We start from the raw sequence: 25,512 nt of genomic DNA on the forward strand, positions 1-25,512 counted from the left end.
AAGCATAAACTACGTTTCGGTATTTGACAGTTGCAATGATGGGATATCTTGTAGCTATTAATATTGAACGGGTATATGCATAGACTAGCTTTTGGTCAGAGTAACTAGACCTTCGACAAAAATCGCTGTCAATAAGGAAGGCACCACTTCAAAAGCTCAAACAATAGTTTTTTTTTTTTTTGATAACAGGGTCCCAGATGCGTGCCGAGTCCGAGGAGTTGCGTTGGCATTGGTCACGCAGCGCGCGTCGCTTCTACGAATTGGTGATCGGCTGTGAGCCCGACAAAGAAAACGCGCAGTTACCCTGATCTCGCGTTACTACGGGGAGCACGTGCACCGTCACTGTGAACCAAATTATGGCCGCAGACAAAAGGCGTGCGTCAAAATTGAACGGTAAGAATGTCTGAAAGCGAGAGCCGAGCCACTTTCTCCCATCTAGCCTACCTCCTCACGTCGACGTCATGGGACAAATGCGCATATTGTTTAGAACGCACTGACACGAACGGTAAGTGCCCTGCCCATTATCTAAAACTAGTAGACCGACTTTACCGTAACATGAGCCCCTTGTTTCATGCAGTAAAACAAAGTTTGAAGCTAAGTTCAAGAAAGAAATGTTGGTCATGGTTGGGGTTTTCAGAAACAGGTTGTGACGTGAATCACTTCAGCGAAAAAAACACGGCAGCGATCGAAGCCGAGAAGGTGCGTATTGTTCGCGCTACTGACGCACATGTGGATTTCGAATGGTCGACATGGGTTAAAGCTGGCAATGAACGTTAAAAGGCAAGCGCATTAGTTGCTAAGCTGGCAAGTTCTTCGCGGGCGCGGCGTTTTGCAATTCACCTTGAGAGCGCTCCTCGGGTCGCAGGCGTAGTTCCGTGGTAGAGGGTAAAAATTAGAAACTCCTCGAGATTGCAGAAGTCAACGGTCTTGCGTTCCCTGTTATTGCTTCCTAGAGTTCTTCTCGAAAGGTATTTTTTTCTTCTTTTTTGTTTGCCATTTTAGAGAACCCGTCACTCAAAAGTAAACAGCCATGACTTATCGGAGGTGGCTGCCCTAAACGGGTTCAACACCACGCAATCACGTGCGGTGCCTAGTGATCTGGTTAAACACCATGAGCTTAACGACCTTGATGAGTCGGGTACGCGTAGTCCATATGATTTCTAAGCGTTTCAACCCTTTCAACTACTACGTCAGCCGAGGCGAAGATGAAAGCGCTTCTTTTTTTTTTCTTCTACAAGGGCTTGCGTGCTTGCGTCACCGCTACCGGAAAGCCTGTTAACGTCACCGCAGGAAGTGAAATAGTTGTTCTTGGGCAAGGAACGCTAGCAGCGCCTCTAAGTCTCATCCAATCACAAGCAAGGTTTGTCGTCACGTGACAAAATTCTGATCTTTGATTGTGGCAATCTGCTGCTCATCACGAAAGCTACGAAAGGCTGAGCTTTGTCCGCTCTGGCTGTGGGCTGTTGTTCAGCGAGCGGGATGCATCTTATTTCATGAACCGTGGAAGACAAAGAGCAGTGACTCCGACGACATTGTCTGCGAGTGATGCTGTTGTAGGCTGGACACTGTTTGGCTGTGAAATCTCGTCGGATAGTTGTCTAATATACGTGGTGGACGCCATTTTCTCCTCGTCTCTCTGGTGGTGAATGTGCACTTCTCCCACAAGGAAGCGTTCATTAAACCAACCTTGTGGTTTCCTTCGGACTGTTTGTGGCCGCAACGGACTCTTCGTCGGCACCCTGTTGTTGGGATAACGGTTCTGAGCCAACGTTAGGTGAGAAAACCGCTATCAGCTGGAGAGCAAGTCAGGCCTAAAACATTGCTACGCCCAGGCGTCTAATAACGAGGCTCTCGACATAATGACGCAGCTGTACGCTTAGACGCGCGTTGGCAGTCGCGTTTTGCTTCGGTGAATCTCTTAGGTCTTTCGTGAGCTTTTCTGTATTCAAAGACTTGATGAGCAACACCAGGATATCGTACTTGTAGGCCTATTGCGCAGATTCGCTATCATTGGGGGCATTTTGGACTTCGAGTAGTGTGCATTTGTTTTGTGTTTATTACGAGCAACCTTAAGGTTAGCCTTATTTCTCACCTGCCAATTTAGTCTTACGGCTTTTAACTGCTGGTAGCGCCGTGGGTTACAAATAGGAGATAGTGTTGAACCATTCAGCATACTTTTCCGTCGCTGCCCTCGCCTGTCGCGCGTTTGTGGCCTTGCTGCCTACGTGCCCTGGACGCTGCTTTTCGTGCAGTAAGCCGCCGTTTTGCATTACGCATTCCTCGCCTACGGTGTGGAACGCGCACCAATAGGCGGCAGAAAACTCGGAAGTGTATGTCCTGACCTCATTGATGTGCGAGCCTTTGCTTGTTTCCTTGTTCACGTGCACTGATGTCGATGTCCGTAAACTTTTCGGAGATGCTCCTATCGCCTCTCAAGGGCAATGACTCTGTGGGTTTTGCTCGTGCGGCTTAACAACGCATTTTACGAGCAACTTTCGATGTTGGACGAGCGTTTCGGCTGCAGGGGTCACGCTAGCCATTGTTCGTTGTTTCAGATCAGGTGATGTCCTTCACCTTGTCCTCGTTTTTCTTTGGACGCCTGTTGTCAACCAGTTGCTGTGCGCTATTTATAGGAAATTTTAATTTGTTTATTGACAGATAATTAACGTCTATGTTCTGCGAGGTACGTTTTCTGTCAGGGCTTTGTTCAGGTGCGGGAACGATTGCGTGACATCAGGGCTACAGACGTAATAGAATTGCAGCAGAACTTCGAACAGCGGTGAAAGGGCTCTATAAATGTTCGCCTGCTTTTACATTTGCTTGCGTTGGTGCTTAAAGTAATTTCCTCGCGAAGCGGAATCTCTTACGCCACTATCGATGTTCTCAGCATTTTTCTTCGCGTCTCGTTCATCTAGCGCACGCAAGCGCCTTTCGCTACCAATGGGGTGGCTGTGTGTAATTAATCGAATAAAGGGTGCTTTCAAAAACACTAGCGGATAAATTGTGACCCTTTTCTATTGCTGTCAATATTGCACGCCAAACGCGTTCTGTACAGACTTCAAATTTATCTCGATATTCTTCGGATATGACGGCACCCATGCAACTTTTTTTTTTTTTAATACCTAGCTGCTGTTGCACGCTCGATGATTTTGGCTACCTATGCAAAGCCAAGTGTACTTTGTGGTGTCTGCAGATCAGTTGTATTGTTATGTGTACGTTCACATCAGTGGTGACTGTTCCACTGTCATTCATACACGTGCTGACAACCTGCATGGTTTTGACAGGGGTGCAGGAACAGCATATTCCCCCTGTGCGGACGTGACTAGCGACGCTGGGTGGAAGAGGTATCATGGAGCGAGACACCAATCAGATGTCGCAAAGTGGGGCCTTGTGCCGGTCCGGTTGTGGTTTTTATGGCAGCCCAGCCACGGACGGTCTCTGTTCACAATGCTACAAGGATGCCCTGAAGCGCAAACAGGCAGCTGGTAGGGGCAGCCCAACAGGTGAGCATTGTGCACAGTGCCTCAAGAGCAGAATAAAGCTTGCTGATTGGCAGCAACCCATAGTATTCTGGTCTCCTTGGCCATTCCACTTAAAAACTGTTGAGCCTTGTTGAAGTTGATATCTGCACATTTTCTTGTCATTGTCGAAAAGGGCAGGTTTTGCACACTACGAAACTTGAAAAAATGCACACAAGTTAAAAAAGTTCCTTGATCATGCTGCGTAGCAGTTTTTATTCCAAAGTAAAAATAACAAGCAGCAGGAAATATTTGCTCAACTAATGCCAAACGTTGTGTTCTGTTATGTAATAAGCGAGTGGCTACTACTGGACTTTTCATGAATGTTGGCAAGCCAACAGTCTGTTTCACTTGTTCCACTGTAAGTTTGCTCACGATTGCCATGAGCTTGCAGCTGAAGAGTGTGCCCTACGGAGTCCATGTGGCATCGATGGTGCTATTGTTTCCTGTGTGTCTGCAGCCGATTCTGTCTGCACATAGTGTTGGTAGCAATAAAAAACTTTTAACCAAGAGAGCAAGCGCAACTGTGGAGTGCAGGCCATCGTTGTGCCACCAGGTGCCTTCATACCAAGTGATAAGAAGCAAGAGGTTCAAATCTAGTCACCTGCTAGCTTTCTTCACACAGTATGTGTAGGTTTTTGGGCTTGCTTTGGATTTCGAAGCTAGAAATTCTCTCCTGTGTTGTTCGCTTGTTCAGTATAAATGCAGTCGGGAGCGCAATGCTGCAATGTCTCCTGCTCCTTTTGTGTTGCATGTATTGCTGGCTCAAGCTTTTCAAACTCTACCGGCGAGGTTAATAAAGATTTCTGCTGTTCGTAGCCAGTTGTGGCCGCAGTGTCAACACCCAGCAGACGTGCAGCAGGTTGCCATGCTAATTGATGCCTTGCTGCTTGCAGACTGTGCCAGATTCCTGCTTATAAATCTCTACCGATCCCACAAAAACCAAAGCAGCAGTTGTGACATTATTTTTTTTTTTCAAGTAATAACTACTTCTTTGGTTTTTGTGGGATCGGTAGGGATTCGTAAGCAGGAATCTGGTGCAGCGCCACTGCTGTAGGTGGCACTCTCTTCCTCAGCACTCCCCCTTCCCCTAAATAAATTGCACTCATTGTTGACCACCAAGGAGCAACAAAGCTTTGCCTTTTTCTTGTTGCTTTTGCATCAAATGAAGCTTGCGAGTTTGTTTGTTTTTTCTTCCTATGGGTGCCACTGCAGTGTCAGGAGTGATGTCTTCGCTTGGGCTTGCAGCTTCGTCGTCTTCTTCAACCAGCGAGAGTGCCTCTTCCGCCAGCGTCGTGGCAGTGTCTGACGCTGCTCTCAACACAGCTAGCCCCACAGTTCCTCCCGTCCTGGCGTCCACTTCCCAGGATGCAGCCGTCAGCGAGGTGGGCATTGCTGCTGGCATTCACTCACTTATGCACGCTTTGAACATCATATTTGTTCATATAAAAGATGCTACTTCTAGCCAGTATCTTTAGCCTCTAAATCAGCCATTGTCTTGTTTTGCAAGGTTGATCAGTTCACCTAGTTTTAATGTGGCAGTGGGGGCACAGTATTTTTAGTTGTTTTGCTTGCCATGGCAGTAGCAAATCACAGCTGTGAACTCTAATAACAGGTGAGGCAATATTTTTCACCACACCAGTGTAAAGGGAACGGCTTTTATTGTTGTCAACCTACTGAGTGGACAAAACACTTCCTTGACAGCTTGTAGAGCAGTTGTGGAACATGCCAGCAAGTAGAATAACACACTGTGCCACTGTAATTTCAGCTTTTAATGTGTTTGCATTAAGAATGCTTGTGTGAATGAAAACCTGGGAGGAAAGAGTGGCGAAATAGTGGAGTGGTAAGGTAGGCATAGGAGAGTCCTTGCGATTGGCTTAGAAGCTTGGAAAGCATGGTGCGTTGCATAATGCTGGTTCCCGAAAGTTAGCTTCGGTTTTGTACAAAAATGTTCGTTGGTGAAGCATATGTAAAAGTATTGCAGTGAAACATAAGCGTGGGAAGGGGCTATTGCCACGGGACACAGTATGTACTTCTTAATTATACACGTGTGTACTCGGTATTTCCTGTCACAGTACGAGCACCGATATGCCTAATACATGTACTGACAGGCCTTCAGAGCGTTTTCAAATGTGCCTGTGGCGGTTTGAGCCCCTAAGGGCAGTAAATGACATTCATTTATTTTTTCCAACTGGCCGATTTTTAGGAAGTTTACGCGGCCCTTAGAGAGTTCTAAAAATCGGGCGTGGACTGTGCAACTCAAGAAGATGCTTCAAATGGTCCGTGGGGCAAACGAGTGGCGGAAGGAGGACAAGAACAGAAAGGACCTACGCATTGAGGAATGAACGGGAAAGGAAGTGTGCTGCCGCTGTTTTGAAGGAGCTTGAGCTCAAAGAAAAAAAAAAGTGTTGGCTGATGCCAAGGTGCAGGTGTCCCTCATCCAAACCAAAGTAAACTCTTTAAAGCAGTGAAACACAACACTGAGGCGCCGTCTCCGGGCTGAGAGTATATCAGGGCAGTTGAGGTTGACTTACGAGCTGTTTAGAGAGAATCTCAATTGTGACAAAGTTCGGGCCTCATGCCACTGAGCTTGCTATCAGTTGATAGAAATAGCTCACATTCGAAAATATTTGCTTCTGTATGCATCTCCTTTTTATTCGTATTTGAGAATGTCGGACTCCATTTGCAATTTTTTCGAAGACATTTTATTTCCTGTGCATTTTGCTGACCCCTCCCTTCTATTCTATTTTTGAATAACATAAACACTACTCCTTAGTATTCAAATTGGATTGGGTTGTGTTTTTTTAATGTTTTTTCATATGCTTACTAGAGAGTGACAGCATCAGGCGATATGGTTTCAGCCCGTCTTGTCATAAAACGTAGTTCTGCATCACTCGGGGAATTTTGCAGATGCACTCGGGGAAAGCCTGGAGAACTTGGGGAATTTATTAATGTCAACTTGGTAGACACTCTGACCGTCTGTGCTTCTGTGTGGCGGCATGGTAATAGTTGGAATACAGACTGATGTGGTTGCATGCATGTTTATTTATGTGCATTACAGTGTTGTATTGACATTTTATTCAGGCCATTAAGAACTTCTTTCTGCTGACAGTTCAGACAGCAGAAAAATATAAGGTTCTAGGTGAACACTGATTAGTCTGAACTTACAATAAATATGGCATGCAGTAGTGATAAGAGTTGCAGCCAGAGGCAAGTTGGTAATGGGGAATAATATACTAATTTGACAAATCAGTTGCTAAAAAGATTTTACTGCTATTTTGCTACTCAAGTTCACATAGATTGCAGATGTGTAAAATTCAATCTGTAATTGAAAGTTTACCTGTCAGGTCTGCTGACGCTGCAATGTTGAAATCAATATGCCAAGGTGCTGCAAGAAAATCACAGATAAACATATACAACACAATTTAAGAGAAAGCGGGATGCAGGACTTAGTATTAGTATTCTATTAGTATTAGTATTAGACTTAGTATTAGAGATTAGTATAGGAAGTTAAAATTACTATGTGCATGTTTCAAATATATCCAGCGAATTTAGCAGTTCTGTGTTACAAAGATCCTCTCAGTAGCTTGTAATGCATATTTTAATCTGGCCTTTTCTTGTGCTGTGTCTTCAAGGGTGTAAAATAATGAACTGCACAGTTAAATATCTCAACAACTTCATATATGAAGTGCCATGACAATTTTGTTCTGCTGTCACTATAGGGAAAGTATGGGCAGGATAATTAAGATGTATGTTAGTTAAGTTCTCATGCTTGTTTTATAGAATTCTGATAGTGTTCGCTTTTTACCCTTTCTATCCTTTTTTTTTTTTTTGCGACTGCTCTGCCCGTGAGCTGTATTCAGCTTTAGTTGTCTTCCATTAGTCTGTTGACTTCTTTGCCTGACTTTTTCCTTTGGCTTTTGAAACCTTTCACCTCTTAGGTGGTATCTCAAAAATGAAGTGTAACCCTGTTATAACCAATAACCAGCTCTACAGCGTGCTTTGCAACGAGCAAAACATGGTCCACACTTGCTCCGCACTTTATTTTTTAGTGTTTGTCAGAATTGTAGCTGCTTCGCCATTTGTGATTGCTGTTTTCGTTACTTCCACCTCAGCTTTTATAAAATACTGTTTGTGAGGCGTTTTTTAATGCAAACTTGACCATTTTGGTGTGAAGGCAGACCACTGTTTTACTATCAATGGTAGTTATCAATACTCTGGCTAAAAAAAAGTTTTGCTCATTTTATTAGGTGGTTCCCATGCCCTGACCCTGTTTTAAAATCTTTAGCTAGCAAAAGCAGAGAGCAGTGTTCACTCTACCCGCAGTGCCTTCTACTTTTGCTAAAGGTGCATCTCCCAGCTACACAATCTATTGCCAGGGATTTGGGAAGAGCGATTGGTGTTGGTCATCGTGAGAATTCTCCATACACCTCCTCCGCTCACGTGGGTGAGACTGGAAAAGGAGATGACCACTCCGGCAGCTTCCACTCCTGTCGTCACACTTCATCACTTGCTGATGACGACAGCACCAGTGCACCATATCGAGTGTGTACAAACCAGCGCTGTCTAAACAAAATGGGCACCACTCCAAAGTGGCATTATCATGTTGGCTGCTCTCGGGGAGGGAGAGAGAGAGAGAGAGAGAGAGAGAGAGAGAGAGAGAGAGAGAGAGAGAGAGACATAGCTACCTTATTTTGCCATCACAGTACTCGCATGTGGAACTTGTTAGAGTGACAGGGCCTCTCTGACTGTGGCGACCACGACAACGAAGTCATTGGGATATGGCTGCAATTGAGTTAAATTTGCTAGACACTAGCACGAAGTAATCACCCACAGAGCAGCAATTTTTCACTCCCTCTTGGTCAGTAGCTCCTCTCTCCTGCAGGGATACACAGTGGTGTAATCCCATCTAAGCTGTTGCGTCGCATGATGTGCACTCTCCACTCAATGGGCAGTAGTACAGTGAAACCTCATTAAACCGTAGTTGGTTGGAGCTCAGAAAAAGTATGTACTAAACAGTAGTACTGCTTAACCCAAATAGAGTGCGATTGCCCACTTGCCTGTGAAAAATTGAACTCTGAGAGAGTGCAACGAAAGGGTGAAAAACATGGAGTACCGTATTTACACGATTGTAAGTCGACTCGAATGTAAGTCGACCCCCCCATATCGCTTGACCGAAAAAAAGAAAAAAAAACCCCGAGGGCGCATTTGATAACGAAAATTTATTAGTAGCTGACATGGTCACTGGACTACTCGTCTTCGCTAGTGCTGCCATCGTCATCGTTGCTGCGGTCCCACAGCGCGTCGTGGTCCAGCGAAATTTCAAATTTGGCAAACGACCGCACCAGGACATCTTGCAGAACAGCAGCCCACGCCAAATGCACCCAACCACACGCAGCCGTCAGGGAGGCTCTTTTGACAGGTCCGGTTGGCGTGATTTCGCAGTCTTCTGCCGCCAGCCACTCGTTGTACTCACGGCGGAGCAGAACCTTAAAATTAAGGCGAAGGTCCGGGCTTTTCATGACCACGTCGCACTTCAATGGCAGGGACCGATCACGCATTTCAGCGACGTACGCCGCAAGCTTAGCCTACAGCTCCGGAAAGCGTCCAGACTTTGGCACGTGGGAAATTTCTCACTTGCCGCCACAGGGTGAAAATTTCGCTTCGCTGCAGTCGCCACTCTCGCACCACCCGTTTAGAAACATCGAAATTGCGGCCCGCTGTGCAGTGATTTGTTTCTTCGGCGTAAAGGATGGCAGCCCTCTTGAACGCTGCTGTGAACGAGTGCCGAAAGATTAGTGGGCCTGCGGCACTCATGACGACTGGGGAAGCGTAGAAGTAGCACGTAGCCGAAGTGGAGCACGTCAAGAAGTTAGTCAAACCAATACCAATGCCTTTAAACAGAGAAAGAGAAACCCGCGAGCGGTGTCTGCTCTTCCACGAACTACCGATACTCCCCGCAAGCGCCGCCGTTCTGAGGGTGCCGCCGCAAATGGGAACAGCGGCGCTTTTATCAACTATCGACACCCCCCCATGAGTGTTGCATGCACTGTAAGACTCTCAGAAATGTTGAAAAACCCTTCCGAAAAGCGAAAAAACACGCGGGATAGCGAAAAGATACGGGTAGGGCCATAGAGCAAACATAAAATTGTAACTACGTTGTAGCTCTCGTTGGTATGGCTTTTTTTGGCGGGGCCATGTTTTGGTTTCGATTGTAAGTCGACCCCCCAACTTCAGACTTTCAAATTTTAAAAAAGGGGTCGACTTACAATCGTGTAAATACGGTATTTGTTCACTTCGCGCAACAAAAGTCTATATTTGTTTGATGCCACGGTGGCCTAGCAGCGACAACAGCGGCCTCAAACTCGCTTGAGCTGCAAGCCAGCTTTTCCGCCAGCCCCTTCTAGGCACACACCCACATGAGGCTGATATAACGTGCAGCTTTGCCACGGTCGGGCCTCAATCGCACATGCTGTCGCTTTCTGCGTCACCCTCGTCACTGTTGTTAGGCGATACTTCGGCAATAACAGAGGCAACGATGGCAAAAAGTTGTGACCTCGCAAAGTCAAACCTCGTAGCTGCCACGTTTTCGTTGTTGTAGCAGCACTGCTGAGCAACTTCTTCGCATGCCAAATGCATCACACCATAGTCAATGGTAGACCCATCCTGCGTACCAGTGCTGAATTCGTGCCATGTTCGATGGTACGAACAATGTCCAATTTTTCTTCTATGCTGAGCACCCTGTTTTTTGTCAGAGCGTCAGCATGACGAGACTCCTAGCTCGCACGATGCTGCTACACAGGCCACAACGCTCTCTGGCACAACACTGAAATTATGTTGATGTGGATGTCCTACCTATGTTAAAAAAAGAAAAAATGCAGAAAAAGAACCCCACGATGAGTTCCCATAACCAGTTTCTGAACGCCTATAGTGAACTTTTGTTTTTGCACGCCTCCATTATTTGTCGTTTCCCTACTTCCACCAAACCTCCAATCCCCTTTTACTAATCTCTATTACGGACATGTTTACCTTCCCCCCTGCTATCTCTGAACCCAAGGGCTTCAAGGAGGCCAGAGGAGCCTAAACTGACAGCTGGGTAGATATTTTTACATTCTACTAAAGCATGCTGAATCGTTTCCCTAGCTTTACCGCAGCAAGCACATGCTTCTTCCTCCTTATATCTCACTTTATAAGTGCGTTTTCTAAGGCATCCTGATCTTGCTTCAAAAAGTACAGTGAACGACTGAATTTTCAGACGCCCAAATTTTCGGGCATGCCTGATATTTCGGACGTCTTCGCGGCACCGCCACGTGCCCCATAGAATCAATGTATAAGGACATCTGAAGTTTCGGACGCTCGAACCCCCCGCCGTCCAATTTTCCGGACTTTTTGACGCGACGGAAGGTCCTTTGGCTCCTCACGCAGCGCCCTTGCGAAGGAAATCGACTTGCAGCCGAAACATATCACCGCTTTGAACCACAACTAGCCGAATCTAGCCGTCACACACCGATTTGGTCTGGCCACGCTGGTTATGTTTATCGCCGCACTTTTGCCTCCGGCCCCTCCGGCAGAGTTTCCGGAGCGACGCCGTTTCATTTGTTTACGCCGGCCACGTTTTGGCTAGCGTGGTGTGTGGTTGTGCTGGTCAAGTGTGCTCTGCGACGCTAGGCCTAGGTGCTTCGACGCTTGTCAGCGAGCTCCACTGTTCGCAACTTGAGGATTTCACTTGCCTTCGATGGCCCCCACTCCGTCTTCGTCGTCCTCGCCGATGGCATCGAAGCGCGGAAAGCAGTACCATCAGTTAACGATGGAGAAGAAAGCTGCCATTATTAAGCAAGTCGTGAGCGGCCGATCCCAGGCTGGCGTGAGCAAGGAGTTCGGCGCCCATGGACGACGTGATCGACCTCCGCTCTGCTGGGGTTTCCATACCCACGGAAATTGCTTTCGAACAGTTTGTTGACGCTGACAACGAGCTCGACTTCTGCGCAGAACTGACTGACGAGGAAATAGTCCGTCAAGTTGTGAGGGATTCGGAAGACTCCGATGTTGAAAATGAGGAGCCAATGCCTGCGCCGACTACAAGCGCCGAGTTGACGCGTGCACTGTTCACTCTTTCATCGGTGTACAGTGCTGACATGACCCTTGCTCAAATCGAGGCGAATATGATCGCATGCAACTGGAACGCCGTCCAAACAACAATCAACAAGTTCTTTAAGCCACTGCAGCAATAACACCGGCTGCCAGACGATGCAATGTACATAATAAACTGGCAGTCGGCTGCATACAGAGTTCTTGAACGCCTCGTTTTATAGCCACTTCACTGATGCTTTGGCAGGGTTTCGGAAGCCTGGTACTTCGCCCTTTACCACAAGATCCGATAAAAAAAGAAAAAGTGCGTTTTTTTTTTTTTGCATGCATTCATTTTTTCGGACTGCCTGAATTTTCGGACGTTTTACGTTCCCTATAGAGGGTCCGAAAAATCTATCGTTGACTGTAGTGAGCTTCCCTTTAAGTTATCACAAATTGTTTCTTTCCTGATTTCATTTTTTCCTTTTGCACAGTTACTCATGGCAGGCTTCACCCTTCCAAGCACCCTCTGTGTTTGCGCTTGGAGGCCTTTCTGATCTTTAGGCTTGTTCTGCTGGGCCAACCTAACACCGTGATTGCGATCGCAACCTACCGCTATGTTTGTGCAATGGAAAGTGGAAACACTACATATTAACCGATACGTATGCAATAAGCTTGTATGGTTTATGCAGATACAAAATGCACTCTGTTCAATGGCTGCTGAGTTGGGAATTTCACGTTAGTACTATTAAAACCAAACTACTGTTCAAGCGAGTACGATTTAACGAGGTTTTACTGTATTCCTTTCCTGTGTCAACCCCTTTAAGGACAACTGGCTTTGTCATGCTTGTGCACTTTATACTTGTGTGGTCCATCCTTACACGTCGCACTCCAGTAAGTTATTGGCAATGATAACTAGTGAGCTTACTTGGAATGCACTGTGAATGGGATTGCCATGTAGGCAAGATAAGCTTGCATTTTAGTGCATAGTGTTCTACAGACTGATGCTTGCCATCTAGATTTCAAAATGTAGATGTAGATTGTCATATAGTTGTGCTGTTGCTCATTCAAGGCTAGTTTTTATTGCATTTTGGGCACCAGTATTGTAGTGCATGTTGCATAGTGTGAACAGCTAGGCGACAGTGTGCTTAAGAACTAATAAACATTACAGCTTGGGACTTCCGTAAGCATGCAGCTGCATTACTAGCATATCCTTCTAAAGTCAGTGTGCACACAGCATTAGTGACTTGTTGCAGTGTGTGTTCTGAATTCTTTGTATGTGTGTGTTGTGAGAGTAGCTGATACCTTGTCTTTGTATGGGTCCTATAAGGCCTGTTGCTTGTTGCAGAAGGCAGACCTGAACCTGGATGCATGTGGTGCAACATCAAAATCGGCAGAGAGTGTGACCTCTGAAACAGGCAGCCAGCAGGATGACCAAAAGGACCAGAAGAAAAAGAAGAACCGGTGTCGGATATGCCGCAAAAAGGTTGGCCTCACGGGTGAGTGCTGGGCCTTGTTTTTGAGCAGTTTTCCTCATGCAGCTGTGGCATCGTTGAGGTCCGAGTGGAACTAATTTACCCTTGCTAATGTTGGGCAGCCACTTTTTCTCGGGTTTTGTGCTCGTACCTAGCGCTGTTCCCCTTGCTTCCTCCAGCACAGCTGCCTAGGTTAGGGCAGTGGCACACCCAGGATTCCATTGGTGCCATGTTACGAATGGGGGGGGGGGGTCACTAGTTTGAGACGGAGTGTTTTTTTGTTACTGCGGATTGTGCGTTTCTTCCCCCCGCTTTGCGGTTTGGATGTTTCTGGCCATGAGGATTGGCCAGGTTCAATTATTTCTATGCTGAGCATCCGGTTTTTGTCTAAGCTTCGGCATGACAAGAGTCCTAGCTTGCAAGACTCAACGCATGCCACAAGCTCTCTGGCACGACGCCGAAATGATGTGACTTCGCCCTTTCAAGCACCCTCTGCATTTGCACTTGAAGGCCGTTCTGATCTCTGAGGCTCGTTGTTCTGTGGGGCCAACCTACCGCCATGATTGCAATTGTGATGTACTGCTGTGATTGCGCGACGAAAAGTGGAAACACTACGTTTTAACCAATATGTAAGCAGTAAGCTGGTACGGTTTATGCGAATACAAAACTCATTATGTTCACAATTATTGCCGAGTCGGGGATTTGACTTTATTACTTTTAAAACAATATTGTTTAAGCGGGTACGGTTTAAGGTTTTACTGTACTAAGTAAATAAATATAGTGTCACGCGTGCACAAGCAAACATGAACACGTCCCACTCGATGACTGCGGAAACGCTATCAAAACGCTGGAGTTAGGAAGTGTGGTAGCTGGTGTGAACGAATTTACCTTTGTGCAGCCTCTTGCTTCAATGCGAACTAAACGAGAATGCAGCGTGGCGTGCCAAGATGCGTAGACTGTGTCTCCATTGCAGATTGCTTTCAAGGTACAGGCTGCGCCGTATGCAGCAGCCGCCAAATGAGAACGCCTCTGCTGTTAGTGTGTCCTGCATGCAATCTTCAGGAACTCTGATCACCTGTGATATGGTCCGATTTCTGTCCGTCTCCGCACATGTGATCAGTTTCCTTTTAATTGCGGTATCATGATCAACTTGCCATGTCTTCGCAGTCGGCATTTCCATGCTGAAGAGCGAACACAGAAAACGGGGGGACGGACGGTGGACTAACCTAAGCACACATACTATAGCACATGGAGAAAGCTACAGCAGCTAGGCTCCAAGCGTGTACGAGGTGGCCATTTTGAAATGCCGATGGCGATATGGTAACACAGATTTAGGGTCATACTCAATTCTAACATGCACGCAAGCTTTGGACCTGTTTTATCGGGTCCAAACCGGGACCCGTTTTATGGGGGTTTTATCAGCATTAGATTCGAGCAAATTCAGTATTTGCCTGAGCAACTTCGGCACTGCATATGTGATGTTGATATGTGCCCATTCCTGACGATAATTCCCTGGAATGGTTGTGCCAAGTAGACACAGATATGGAAACTTCGATATAATCAACTTCAATATTACAAAATTATAGACATAACGAAGTATTCAAGTTTTCCTAACTTGCCCATAGAGTAGCATCATGTATTTACAACCTCAGTATATAACGAAGCATGTTTATGCACGATTTCAATATAACACATTTTCACAGCTGTCTAAGGGATACCGAGAGAATACATGGAATCTTCGGTGGACGCAGGTGGTCACATGGTTGAAATACAAACAGCAGGTTGGCATGCGTCTCCTTTTCTAGTGGGGCCATGGCTGCTCATGGCTGTCAGCACGGCCGAAAGCATGCACCGCCCTCTCGCACTGTTTTAGAGGTAATCTGTTGCATGTGCAAAGAGTGGGCGTGCCAAGATGGTGTGGTGTCATGTGCGCTGTTTTCCTGTGTTTAGTACTGGAGGTTGCACAATCTAGAGTTTCGGAGACTTGTTGAAGCGAGTGGCAGGCAAAGCATTCACTTCCTGCTGCTGGTGCTTTGCATGATAGCTTTGTCCCACTGCAGGCGGCACTATCAGCCATGAGGGTGGAGTGGACACGAAAGCGTGGCTGGCTTAACATAATTCGTACAGCTGGTGTGAAGATATAGCCTGCGGTTTCAAGATATCAAGGTTTAAATATATTAAAATGGTAGCACCTCATTTGCAACAGATGCCCTCACATTGAGCGTTGCAGCCAGGATACTTGGGATAGTGGCGGTAGCTAGGTAGTTTGGAACAGGGGTGCTGTGATTACAAGATAGACAATGTAGTGGTATCATTTGTCATTGTGGTTGGCAGGGAAGTTTCCACTACAGGTGTCTGCTTATGTGCCCATGAGGTTTCATGAATCGGATGGCATGGAGATAAGGAGCAGGTGACACAAGCTATTGCTGACATTGATGATTATCTTTGATGGTTACTGCCACATTTTTGTGGGGAGAAAACAGGCTTCATTGGCTTGTCCTTAAAGAAGCCATCTTAAGCCAGTAGCTTCCAGATGGACACAAGTATGCAACAGTCATTTGCTGCCACGCTTTAGAAAGCCACAACACAGAGGCTGCAGTTAGCTCATGGCTAAACTCTAAATTACATGACTCCTCCAGCAAAATGACTGTGCATAGAGGAAGTGTTTTGCTGTGGGTTGTTGATAAATACCGTGCTTGTGGGCATTAGTACTTTTTTTGTCCAATAAGTTAATTCTATGCATTGTCTGCTGCCTTCGAAAACATTGTGTATGAAGTGTGACAACTAAACCCTCACATTATACCCTGTTATCAAGACACTTGAGGTATAATAAACAGATCTGCCACTCCTATTTATGCAATGTTTGGTATTGCTCTGACCTTGTCTGATGTTGCTGCTTCTGCCCTTGCTGTGTGCAGGCTTCCAGTGTCGCTGCGGGGGCCTCTTCTGCAGCCTGCACAGATATTCCAACGAGCATGACTGTACGTTTGACTATAAAGAAATGGGTGCTCAGGAGATCCGAAAGAACAATCCTGTGGTTGTCGGGGACAAGATCCAGAAGATTTGAGGGCCTGCACGTGTAGGGTGCTGCATCCTTTTTTTTTTTTTTTGGTCCGTGGGGGAGGGGTCGTGTGCTCACAAGGAGAGCAGAAGAAAAAAAAGCATCACGCAAGCAAGATTGCAGCCAAGTTTTTCTTTTCCTTTGAAACTTTGTGGCCCTCTTTCCTAGCCGGTCTTTTGACTTTTTCTCTTCCCTTACATTGTCGTATGCCATTGCCACTTGCTGCTGCCATTGCTGCCACCGTCATGACAGCCACATACTTTTCTTTCTTTTTAAAAATATTGTGAATGTAAAGCACATTTTGTTTTGTCAGTTTTCGCTAGTGCTGCTACTGCTTTTTCTACTCTCTCTCTCTCATCCACTTGACATGATTTTAGCAGGAACAAAAGCAGACCAAGAAGTGTTAGGTACATTTAAGAAATTAATAGTGTGCCCAGCCTCCGGTGCACTTATTGTAAAGATTTGTCTTCTCCTTTTCTCTCTGCATGTCTTGCTTCTTCTTGTTTGTGTGAAATAGGTGTGGTTTTCTTTTTATTTGGAGTGAATGCATGTGTGTGTGTATGTGTGTGACAGGACTGACTTGCCCTCATGCCCCGTGCCCTGCCGTTGTGCTTACACTAGTGTGAACGTGTGTAGTTGGATCGTTTTTTTTTTTTCTTTATCTTCATGGGCACCATTGATGTGCAGGTGTCACTGCCTGTTCGAAAAATATTTGGCAGTACACTTCAGGATTTTAGCTTTTTTTTCCCCCCTACATAGACCTGACTGGGTTGTCCCAGTGTGATGTGTTGCAGTGAAAAGGTGTTGCACTGTTGTGTAATGTTGGTGGCTCATCCATACTTTTACGTTCCCTGCTTGTTAAGTGAAAGTGGAAGCTATGCATAGCGACCAGGGCTGCTGGAAGCCGGTGGTTTTTTTTTTTTTTTTCTTTTCACAGCTAGACTGAGTGCAGAAATTGTCCACAGCATAAGTTATTGGGCCTTTGTTTCTTCCCAAGTGGTGGTCTGTTTGATGGATTAGTCACAAATGCAGACTTGCATGTCACTGGTTAGCAGGGCTTGGAGGTTTAACGCAGAAGTGGCGAGCTTGTAGTAGCAAGCTGTCGAAAGATGCAGAGTATATGATTTAAAACGGCTGCTAAGATGTTTTATGCAGTTTTGGTAGCAAAGGTGTAAAGCAAGTCTTCGGGTACACTGCAATTTTTTTTTGTACACTGTGAACTGTGTGTTTTCTTCTGCATGGTTTATAGTCCGAAAGTCTTCTGACTGCTGTTTGACCTTGGCGGTACAAAGTTAGCACAGTAAAATCTGCCTATACTTTTTGTGTGTGCGTGTGTGTGGTGTGAGCGCTGTTTTGGCGCTATGGCCGGTCATTCACTTGGGTATTGGTAAAATTATACTGTGCAGTGGTAACTGTCGAAGTTGAGACTTGTTTCTTTTACTAGTAATAGGCAGTGGTTACGGAATGCGGAGACCACTTTGTATTATATCTTCTTGTACAAATAAACATTTCGAAATCATTTGGTTTGATTGGACTCCATGAGATGCTGCCGTTAATGCAGTAATACACTTGGGACTGTCGATGCTCAAAAGAGCACCCCCTCACACTGGAGGGAATGCTCCAAATCCTTCCATTATACATAGTCTACTTGGGAGTTTGCCATGAAGGCTATGAACAGTGGCACATCTAGTGAATCACTGCATCTCATTCAGTATAGCATTGAAGCATGCAGCAGAGCTTTAGTAAAAGAGCAGCTTAGTGTTACGGTGCTTATGGCGGCTAAATTGTAGCATTGGTGCAGTAGTGCGTTGGGAAGTAAGAGTAATCGTTTTTGTCCTCCATGCCAGCCTCTCCTTGGCACACTTTTGAGGGCCGTCTTATTCCGTTTCCCAATTCGCGTTTCTGCCGACCGCATCTTGCTAAAGGGATTGCTTAAGTGCAAGCATGTGGACCTGTGTGCACCAATGATACACAGTGCTTCTCGTAGAAGCAGTTATCGCTATATCAAGACGTTTATTAGTGAGAAAAATTTGTGCTGGAAGGCAACCATTGCGTTTCCGGCGAGGTGCGCAAGTTAGGTTGTTTAGCTCGGCATGCTGTCGTATGCCGCTTTAAGTGGGCAGAATATCATTTCGAAAGGATCCGGTCGCTAAGTGTGACGACTGACCTCTGCAGAAGGCGGGAGGGAGGGGGGGGAGGAAGGCAAATTAGCATACATTCATAAACGGAGTAGACCGGACTGGTGCTCGTCTGTGTGCTTGTTGGGCGCCACACGGTGAACTTCCGATCGGTATCAAATTTCTCGATACGTCGAGCAGCCATGGCCAGTGGAGTCCTGGAATGAGGACACACCCACTTGACCTCAAGAGCAACCACCTCGATGGTCCGAATAAATGCTTTCTCTCTCTCTCTCTCTCTCGGTTGCGATTGGCTCATTTGCGCAAGCTGCGGGAGGCAGCCAATCACGGTGGAAAATTACAATCCGGCTCGATCGCGATCGAAAGTGCCTTGCGCCTTCTCTCGATTGACGCGGCCTCGGAGAGGCTATGGAGCTTTTGACGCTTTCGACGAAAAGCCGAACATGACGATTGTTGATGATCAAAGACCCGAGTTTAAATGTGTGTCTTGAGAGGAAGTATATGCTGACAGAAACAAACTGTGCCCCACACACTGTGAAGAAGGATGACCAGCGAAACTGTGTATGTGGGCCCTCAAATGGTGAATCCCACCTCCGCCGCGGGTCGGCCCGGCATTGCATTATCTTCGGGATCGACCCACGTATGGGGAGTTTTTTTTTTTTTTTTTTGCTTACAATGAGACGAAATTTTTCTTGGACGGTAGAGGTATACAGCTTCGCTGTAAAATTGGTCACAGAATGTTTACGCAGACTCGCACAACGCGCAAGTACCGCAATAAGGTCTGCACCGAAACCGAAACCTTTCGTAATACAGCGCCACTACTTAACCTCATGCACTATGGCTCATGGCTGTTCCTAGCCCGAACTTGTGGCCCTGGCTGTTTCTACTTTCGCAGGCATCGTCGATAGGCTAAAAATCGTTTCTTACTTCATTACGAAGTTTATGTAGAGGTTACAGTTATGTTTGATTATACTGCTGATGTGAGCTCATGGCTCCTATCACTGGTGCGCGGGGACAACAGTCTTTGTAAATAACTGCGCCATACAGCTAAGGGAGGGCCATTCTGCGGATGCTAGTAAGTCTTTATCGCTTCGTATATGGTGCGGCAATTAGTGCGATTTTGTGGGCATTCTGTGCCGAAATCCTGACCCAACAGAATGAACGCTGATTATGATCTTTTGGTGAAATCGAAGTTCCAAGTAGTGTGCCTTTCTGCATTTCGCAGAGAAATTACGGGGTGTAGCTGCATCGACGTGCACGGCTTCCGCCTCGTTTAGTTTCAGGGAGGTCGGCGCCTGCTTTCAACTGGTAATGAACTAGCATTTATATTAGATGGCTAGTTCACTTTTAAGAATTCCAGAGAAACGCTTTGGATTTGTATCCACGTCCTCAGCTGTAGAACTTTTAACGGTTTGACAAGCGCAACGGCTCTTTCATTTTTCTTTCTAGTCGCCAAGCAAAATTTTGGAAGCTTGAAATAACAACTTGCTTTCGTTCTACTCGTTAATTCTTAGTGTGCGAACTAACCTTCCGACTTTGTTGAGTTTTGTGGCGAACATTTTAAAAAAAGAATATATATATATATATATATATATATATATATATATATATATATATATATATATATATATATATATATTGCATGCATTAAGAATTAGTATCGAATATACAATTTCGGCAATGGTCATATATGTGTTCTAAATAAATTTTCTTTATGGGCTTTCCTTTGTTCGTTCGTTCATAATATTCCTGTCGTATTTTCAATTTCGATCATCGTACAAATCAAACTGTATTGGACATTTCGACCGCAAGTAAGAGCCGAATAGAAAAGAGCTGTATGGCTTTCGGGCCTTGATATGCATAGAGTTCGAGTTGCGTTGATTCGAGCACACAGGAAGGTGCCTGTGAGACGCCTACCACGTTTCCTTGATGTTGCATGAGACTGGCGAATTTCTCAATAGTGCTTTCACAAGCAAAGAAGTACCTCTCGTTAATCACGTTGAAAACATGCATAAGGAAACCCATTGCTGTTTCGTGAAATGAGTAGAAAGTACCGAAAAAAAAAAAAAAAGCAACAATGGAAATGATGCCGGGAGGCTGTTTATATGATCATTTTGAATGAACCATAAAGTGTGGCTAAAGTTTTACTAAATAATGATGCCACATCAACAATACCACATTGTTATCGCATGCATGAATGATCTCCATAAGCCAAGTATAACTTTGTAAAACATGTGTATGTTCAGATGTAGGCAAGTCTCTTTTTATTTCTAGAAATATTGTACATGACTGGGGTTAATGTGTACCTGGTTGCAAGGGCAGGTTTACTATCACTTGTGACTTGTATTGGTAAGTCAAACACAAAACAAAGCTGATTGCTATCTGAGTTAACAAACCTCGCTCATCGCCTAGGTTCAGAAAAAGATTCTTGGAGGAAGTGGCATAAGGCACTATTCTATCAAACCAAAGCCTGCGTGATAAAAGCCACATGACTTGGTGTAGGCAGGTCAGTGAAGTAAAGCCAACAAGAATATCTTCTTGGTTGAAGTATTAAGGGGCACTGCAACACTTCGGGAAATTTGTAAGAAAATTCTCTTGATCTGTAGATAACACTGCAGTGAACATGTGAGCCAACCAAATTTTAATTTGCTGCATGCAGCAGGAAGCCGACAATCTCGCATGACAGATCGCTTGCTCTCTCATGTGGCTTTCAAGCCATCCTCTTATATTGTAATATCCCTCTATCATGAAATTGTGCCTTCCTTTCTAAAGCCATTGACAACACCGGTGTTCCACCCAGCACAAGCTCACCATATCGTAATCAGCTAACCAATGGGCTCACGCAGTGCTTGAACCATACTTTGACAAGCGCACATTTCAAGTACATGTTGGCAGACAACTGTGATTGGGACTTTGCACTACCACACCTGACATTTGCATGTAATTCCTCCTGCTATGATACTGGTGGATCAGTATCATATTTTACCTTTTGTTCGGACACGAAGCAACTCCACCGTTGGACACATTTGTTCCTTTCACTGCAGCCTCAATCATTGATTATGCATGTGATGCCATTGACAGGACCACGGAGTTATATATACAGGAGGGACAACTCGCCTATATATACAGGAGGGACAACTAATGTCTCAGCGGTAACAGGCGCCCAGTATTCCACAGTTCTCTCTGCCTCTGCTCACTCCTTTCTTCTTCGTCGGTTTCCAAGGCACTCTTCTCCCTTTCTTCCTTCCCTAGTTGTGGGCACCAAATATTCGCACCGTGCTGTGGTCAAGTTGAGAAACGGAATGTGTTGTCAGTCCCTTTATGCTGTAAAAATGTCAAGTGGCCAGACAACACGCTTTCGCTGGTGTCGCCACTTGAATGGTATATCATTACGGCGTGTCCTTCAATTGCAACTACAATGAGTAAAGATGCAATCAGCCGGTTTCCTAGAGTTAAAAAAAATTTAATTCTGGGGTTTTACATGCCAAAACCACGATCTGATTATGAGGCACACCGTAGTGGGGGATTCTGAATTAATTTTGACCATCTGGGGTTCTTTAACGTGCACCTAAATCTAAGAGTGAAAAAGTATTGTGTTGAAGTAGCCCATCACTGTTATACTGGCGCAGATAAAGGCAATAACAGCATGCTGTTTGAGTGGAGCAGCAGGAGCATATTTACTTGGATAATGCTTGCAGGCACTACACTAATATAAGCAGAAAACAACATGAAATGCTTTGAGACCTGTGAGTGCCATTCTGCTGCTACATTCATGACCGTTACTTGAATAAAATTGAATTGGTTTTGAGCAGTGTTACAGCATACAACAAAAGTGTGATGTTCCTGAAGGCTTGCAGTATGTCCTTACTAATTTTGGGGCACTGCTGCCACCAGTCACTGAATTAAGTGGTGTAGCAGGGGATGTTAGCTTGGTGGCAAGACTTCTATGAAATTATAGCATGCCGACTGAAGCATGCTACGACACAGGCCGAAATCCCGTAAATTGGAACTTAGTGAACACAGACACGATACGGAAATGCTCAAGTAAGCAAAGCTATACATGAGGTTTTCACTCATTGATAGTCTGAATGCACATAGACATAAGGTAGTCTACAGCTTTTCATGTAAATTTTGCATTAGCAAGTGTAACTTTAGTGAATGAATACCAATGTAAAAATTGAATTGTTTAATAGCCGCTACAATGACACAGGCACTTAAAGTAGTAAATTTCATGCATTTAGACACAGCAAATTATCCTGTGAACTTTGGCAGAAGACAGGATGTGCTTGCTAGTGCGTGCAGAGAGCGCCACATGGATAACAGCAGAAATGTGTGCATATTCTCTACAATAAACAAATTAGCCTAAGAAACAGAAAGGCCACTAGCCATGCTGCACTTGGGCCGCTGCAGGCAATGCAGTTCTGGGTGCTAGTAACAAGTTTCCATGCCATCTATGATTTATGCCACAAAGCAGGTGGCTTGCCAGAACACAATTTGGAAGGCCTTATCAGGCGAGTTGGCACTCTTGTTTATCTTGCTCCATGGCCCTGACTGAGCTCGCATAACAGCGTGGTTGTAGTGGGTTTGCTGCTTCCCAAGACAACCACAAGTGCCTTTATGATTGGTGGCACTGTGATACAAGCTTTGCCCCCAGTTCTCTCATGCGTCTTTGGACCCACCCATAGAACGAGGTTTTTTTAAAGAGCTCCTTTCTTGTTAAATGAGGTCATATCATGTGCTTTGATGAGCGACTGGCATCATGTATGAGATCGTACTTGCCAGTTCCACTATGTCTTCTACCCCATTGTCTTGTGACGTCTGCATCTTGAGGTTTAAGGTCTACCACCTGTTCATTGCTGCTGCTGTACCCAAAGATGTGACGAGGCAGCATTTCTGTTGCTGGGGGTTGTGCTATGTGACACTGTGCTGTGTGAAGATAGCGGCCAATACATTGAAGATAATGATGTGCCTTTCCTCTTGTGTGCTGGCCCTTATCTGGGCCAGTGCTTGCTGAGCCCAGATGTGTAAATGCACCGTGCGAATCGTTTACTGCCTACGTTACGTAATAATACAGTCTTCTTTCAAATGCTGTACTTCAGCACATTCTTAATGCTTGCTTACTGAATAATTGCTTTACATGTGCTTAAGCAATGTACAACATAATGCCTTTGTTGGAGAAGCTTCAGTCCAATTACACAGATTATTTTTGTTTAATTGGGTCAATAGAAAATCAACCAAATAGTTGTGTACTGCCCAGCGTATATTGAAAATACAGGTTTTTGGTATTCATTCTAAAAGAAGTCTTCTGTACCTGAGGGACTCATTGCCGAGTTTATGATGTGATGCTAATGTGCATATTTGCTGATTTCAATATGATCTATTTTAAGATATTGCAACGCAAAAAAATTGTCATAGCAATCACAGGGTATGAACGTGAATCCTGTGGATCAAAATGGTTCTGTCTTAAAGGGCCCCTGAAACGGTTCGGACAAATTTTGTAGACTTGTAGGGTACAGCGAAAGGTAATAATTCGCGCCACAATTTGTGTGAAACGTCTCATATTAAGAGAGCTATGGATGATTACAAGTTACCCTCCTCCATAGTCATGCATTTTCTCCTCAACTCGTACGCCGAGTGATCAGGGCTAAGCTCCGCCTTCACTGGCTCTGCGTCATGATGTCACGTCGTGTTGTTGACTTCTGGTTCTCTAGGAGTGAGCGCGTGAAGCCTCTAAACTTTCCGCCAGCTGCTCGGCAGTCGACCCCAAGCGAGAGCTATCGAAGCAGCATGCGTTGCGAGCATTCTGTGGCAGCACCAAACGTGTGTGGTATTCCGGTAACCACAGACGAGCTGGGCGTTCTGACAGATGGCTGGATGCATAAACTCAAGCCGATGAAGGAACTTCAGCGTAGACATACATGAACAGCCTGATCGGTCTGCGCGGTCCAGCCACCTGTTGTGTTAACCATTACACTCCTGTGAAAAATTTACACCAGCAGCAAAGAAGAATACATTTCATTACTGCTACTGTGTATGGTTGAGCTCTGTGCCACCAGGTCAAATGGCTAGGCCCTGTCTCCTTGCACTTGCGCAGGCATGTACCCGGGGGGTGCGAAATTAAGTGGCATATCCCACCCATCTACCCGCCCACGCCACCAATCCTACACACATTCCTAAAGCGCCGCCAAATCAATGTTGAGACTTGACAGCTATTCGGTGATCAACATTTTGCTGCCTTTTTCACTCCTTTTGGATGACGGTATTTATCGGCATGTCCTGGGGTGTGAACGCCAGTTTTCTCATCGATTCGGTGCCCGCAAGATTAACTCGAGAAGTGTTCAGTTGTTACCATCTATTCAACGGCCATGCGCATGGCTGTTGCTTCGTTAGTTCAACCTTCTTTTTTTAGACTCATCGAGGGACCAGGAAGGGGATTCTGTTCGTAGTCAGCTGGTCTGTATTGTTGAGGAACAAGTTGCAGCCGGAGAAAGCGCCAGTTGAGTTTCTTTTCCTTTTGCTTCATTATTACCTCGAGTGGCGGCTCGCCGCAATGCTGGCAGATCGTCGAAACCATATACCCGCGATATGGGTTAAATAAAGTGCAAATTAAAATAATGCAAAACAGTGTCCATCATCAAACCCTGCAATAACCCTTAAACCCATAAGCAATGTGACTGTCACCCGTTACCTCGTCTAGTTTTTCCCTAATTGTACAGCACTTTTTGTGCAAAATTGGCAATTGGAAGCAAGAGTCACAAGGAGTTGAGAAATTAAGCCAAGGCAGCAGCCAAACAGGGAGGAAAAGCGAAAATTAACAAATTTAACCATTGTTTATGAAAATATTTATGGATCAACACCTTTTTATTTAAAAAGGAAGTAGAGAAAACGCTGCTGGAAGTGGAGAACAATTCTGTGCATCTTGAATGACACTTCTACAGGTACCAGTCGAGCCACCGGCAGTAGGCACTTCTCTGCTGTGCTTATGTAGGTGTTTCTGTAACCTTCTGCGACGGGCGCAGTACGTCTAAAAACGCGGCATCCTGCGCTCTACGCGATTGTATGGGACTGGCAGCCATGCATCGCTGTGCAACCTCCCAAATTGGCACTTCACTTGGTAGAGCAGTAAACAAGGGATCCAAAAGAACTGTGATTGTTCCGCATATGTATATTTCTCTAGAATTCTTCCGGAGCTAATAAAACAAAAATGACGCCACTATAGTCGGAGACAACTTCAGTCTAAAGTGAAGCCCCGC

The 25,512-nt window shown here is 45.4% G+C and overlaps 2 protein-coding genes across 7 annotated transcripts in view; both read left to right on the forward strand.

The window, feature by feature from the left end:
* The first annotated feature begins 224 nt into the window (after nucleotides 1–224).
* On the forward strand, nucleotides 225–17,640 carry drn (zinc finger AN1-type doctor no). 5 transcript variants are annotated; one of them, XM_075692208.1, is made up of 5 exons: nucleotides 225–505; nucleotides 3,285–3,503; nucleotides 4,734–4,903; nucleotides 12,916–13,084; nucleotides 15,979–17,640. In XM_075692208.1, exons 2-5 carry the CDS (start codon nucleotides 3,350–3,352, stop codon nucleotides 16,125–16,127), a joined length of 642 nt encoding a protein of 213 aa, XP_075548323.1. In that variant the 5' UTR covers nucleotides 225–505; nucleotides 3,285–3,349; the 3' UTR covers nucleotides 16,128–17,640. The 5 variants fall into 5 exon arrangements, with proteins under 5 accessions (XP_075548323.1, XP_075548324.1, XP_075548322.1 ...); XM_075692209.1 differs by lacking the exon at nucleotides 225–505 and adding an exon at nucleotides 562–699; XM_075692207.1 differs by lacking the exon at nucleotides 225–505 and adding an exon at nucleotides 1,385–1,774.
* Nucleotides 17,641–18,962: 1,322 nt separating this feature from the next.
* Nucleotides 18,963–25,512, forward strand: part of LOC142582460 (uncharacterized) — a 30,578-nt gene continuing 24,028 nt past the window's right edge. The window contains exon 1 of one of the 2 annotated variants that reach the window (XM_075692212.1): nucleotides 18,963–19,334. In XM_075692212.1, the coding sequence (XP_075548327.1) occupies nucleotides 19,329–19,334 (6 nt within the window). In that variant the 5' untranslated portion in view covers nucleotides 18,963–19,328. The remainder of the gene's footprint in view (nucleotides 19,335–25,512) is intronic. The other variant, XM_075692213.1, reaches the window with a different exon arrangement.

Source organism: Dermacentor variabilis, chromosome 5 (genome assembly GCF_050947875.1).
Source record: "Dermacentor variabilis isolate Ectoservices chromosome 5, ASM5094787v1, whole genome shotgun sequence".
Lineage (NCBI taxonomy): Eukaryota > Metazoa > Arthropoda > Arachnida > Ixodida > Ixodidae > Dermacentor > Dermacentor variabilis.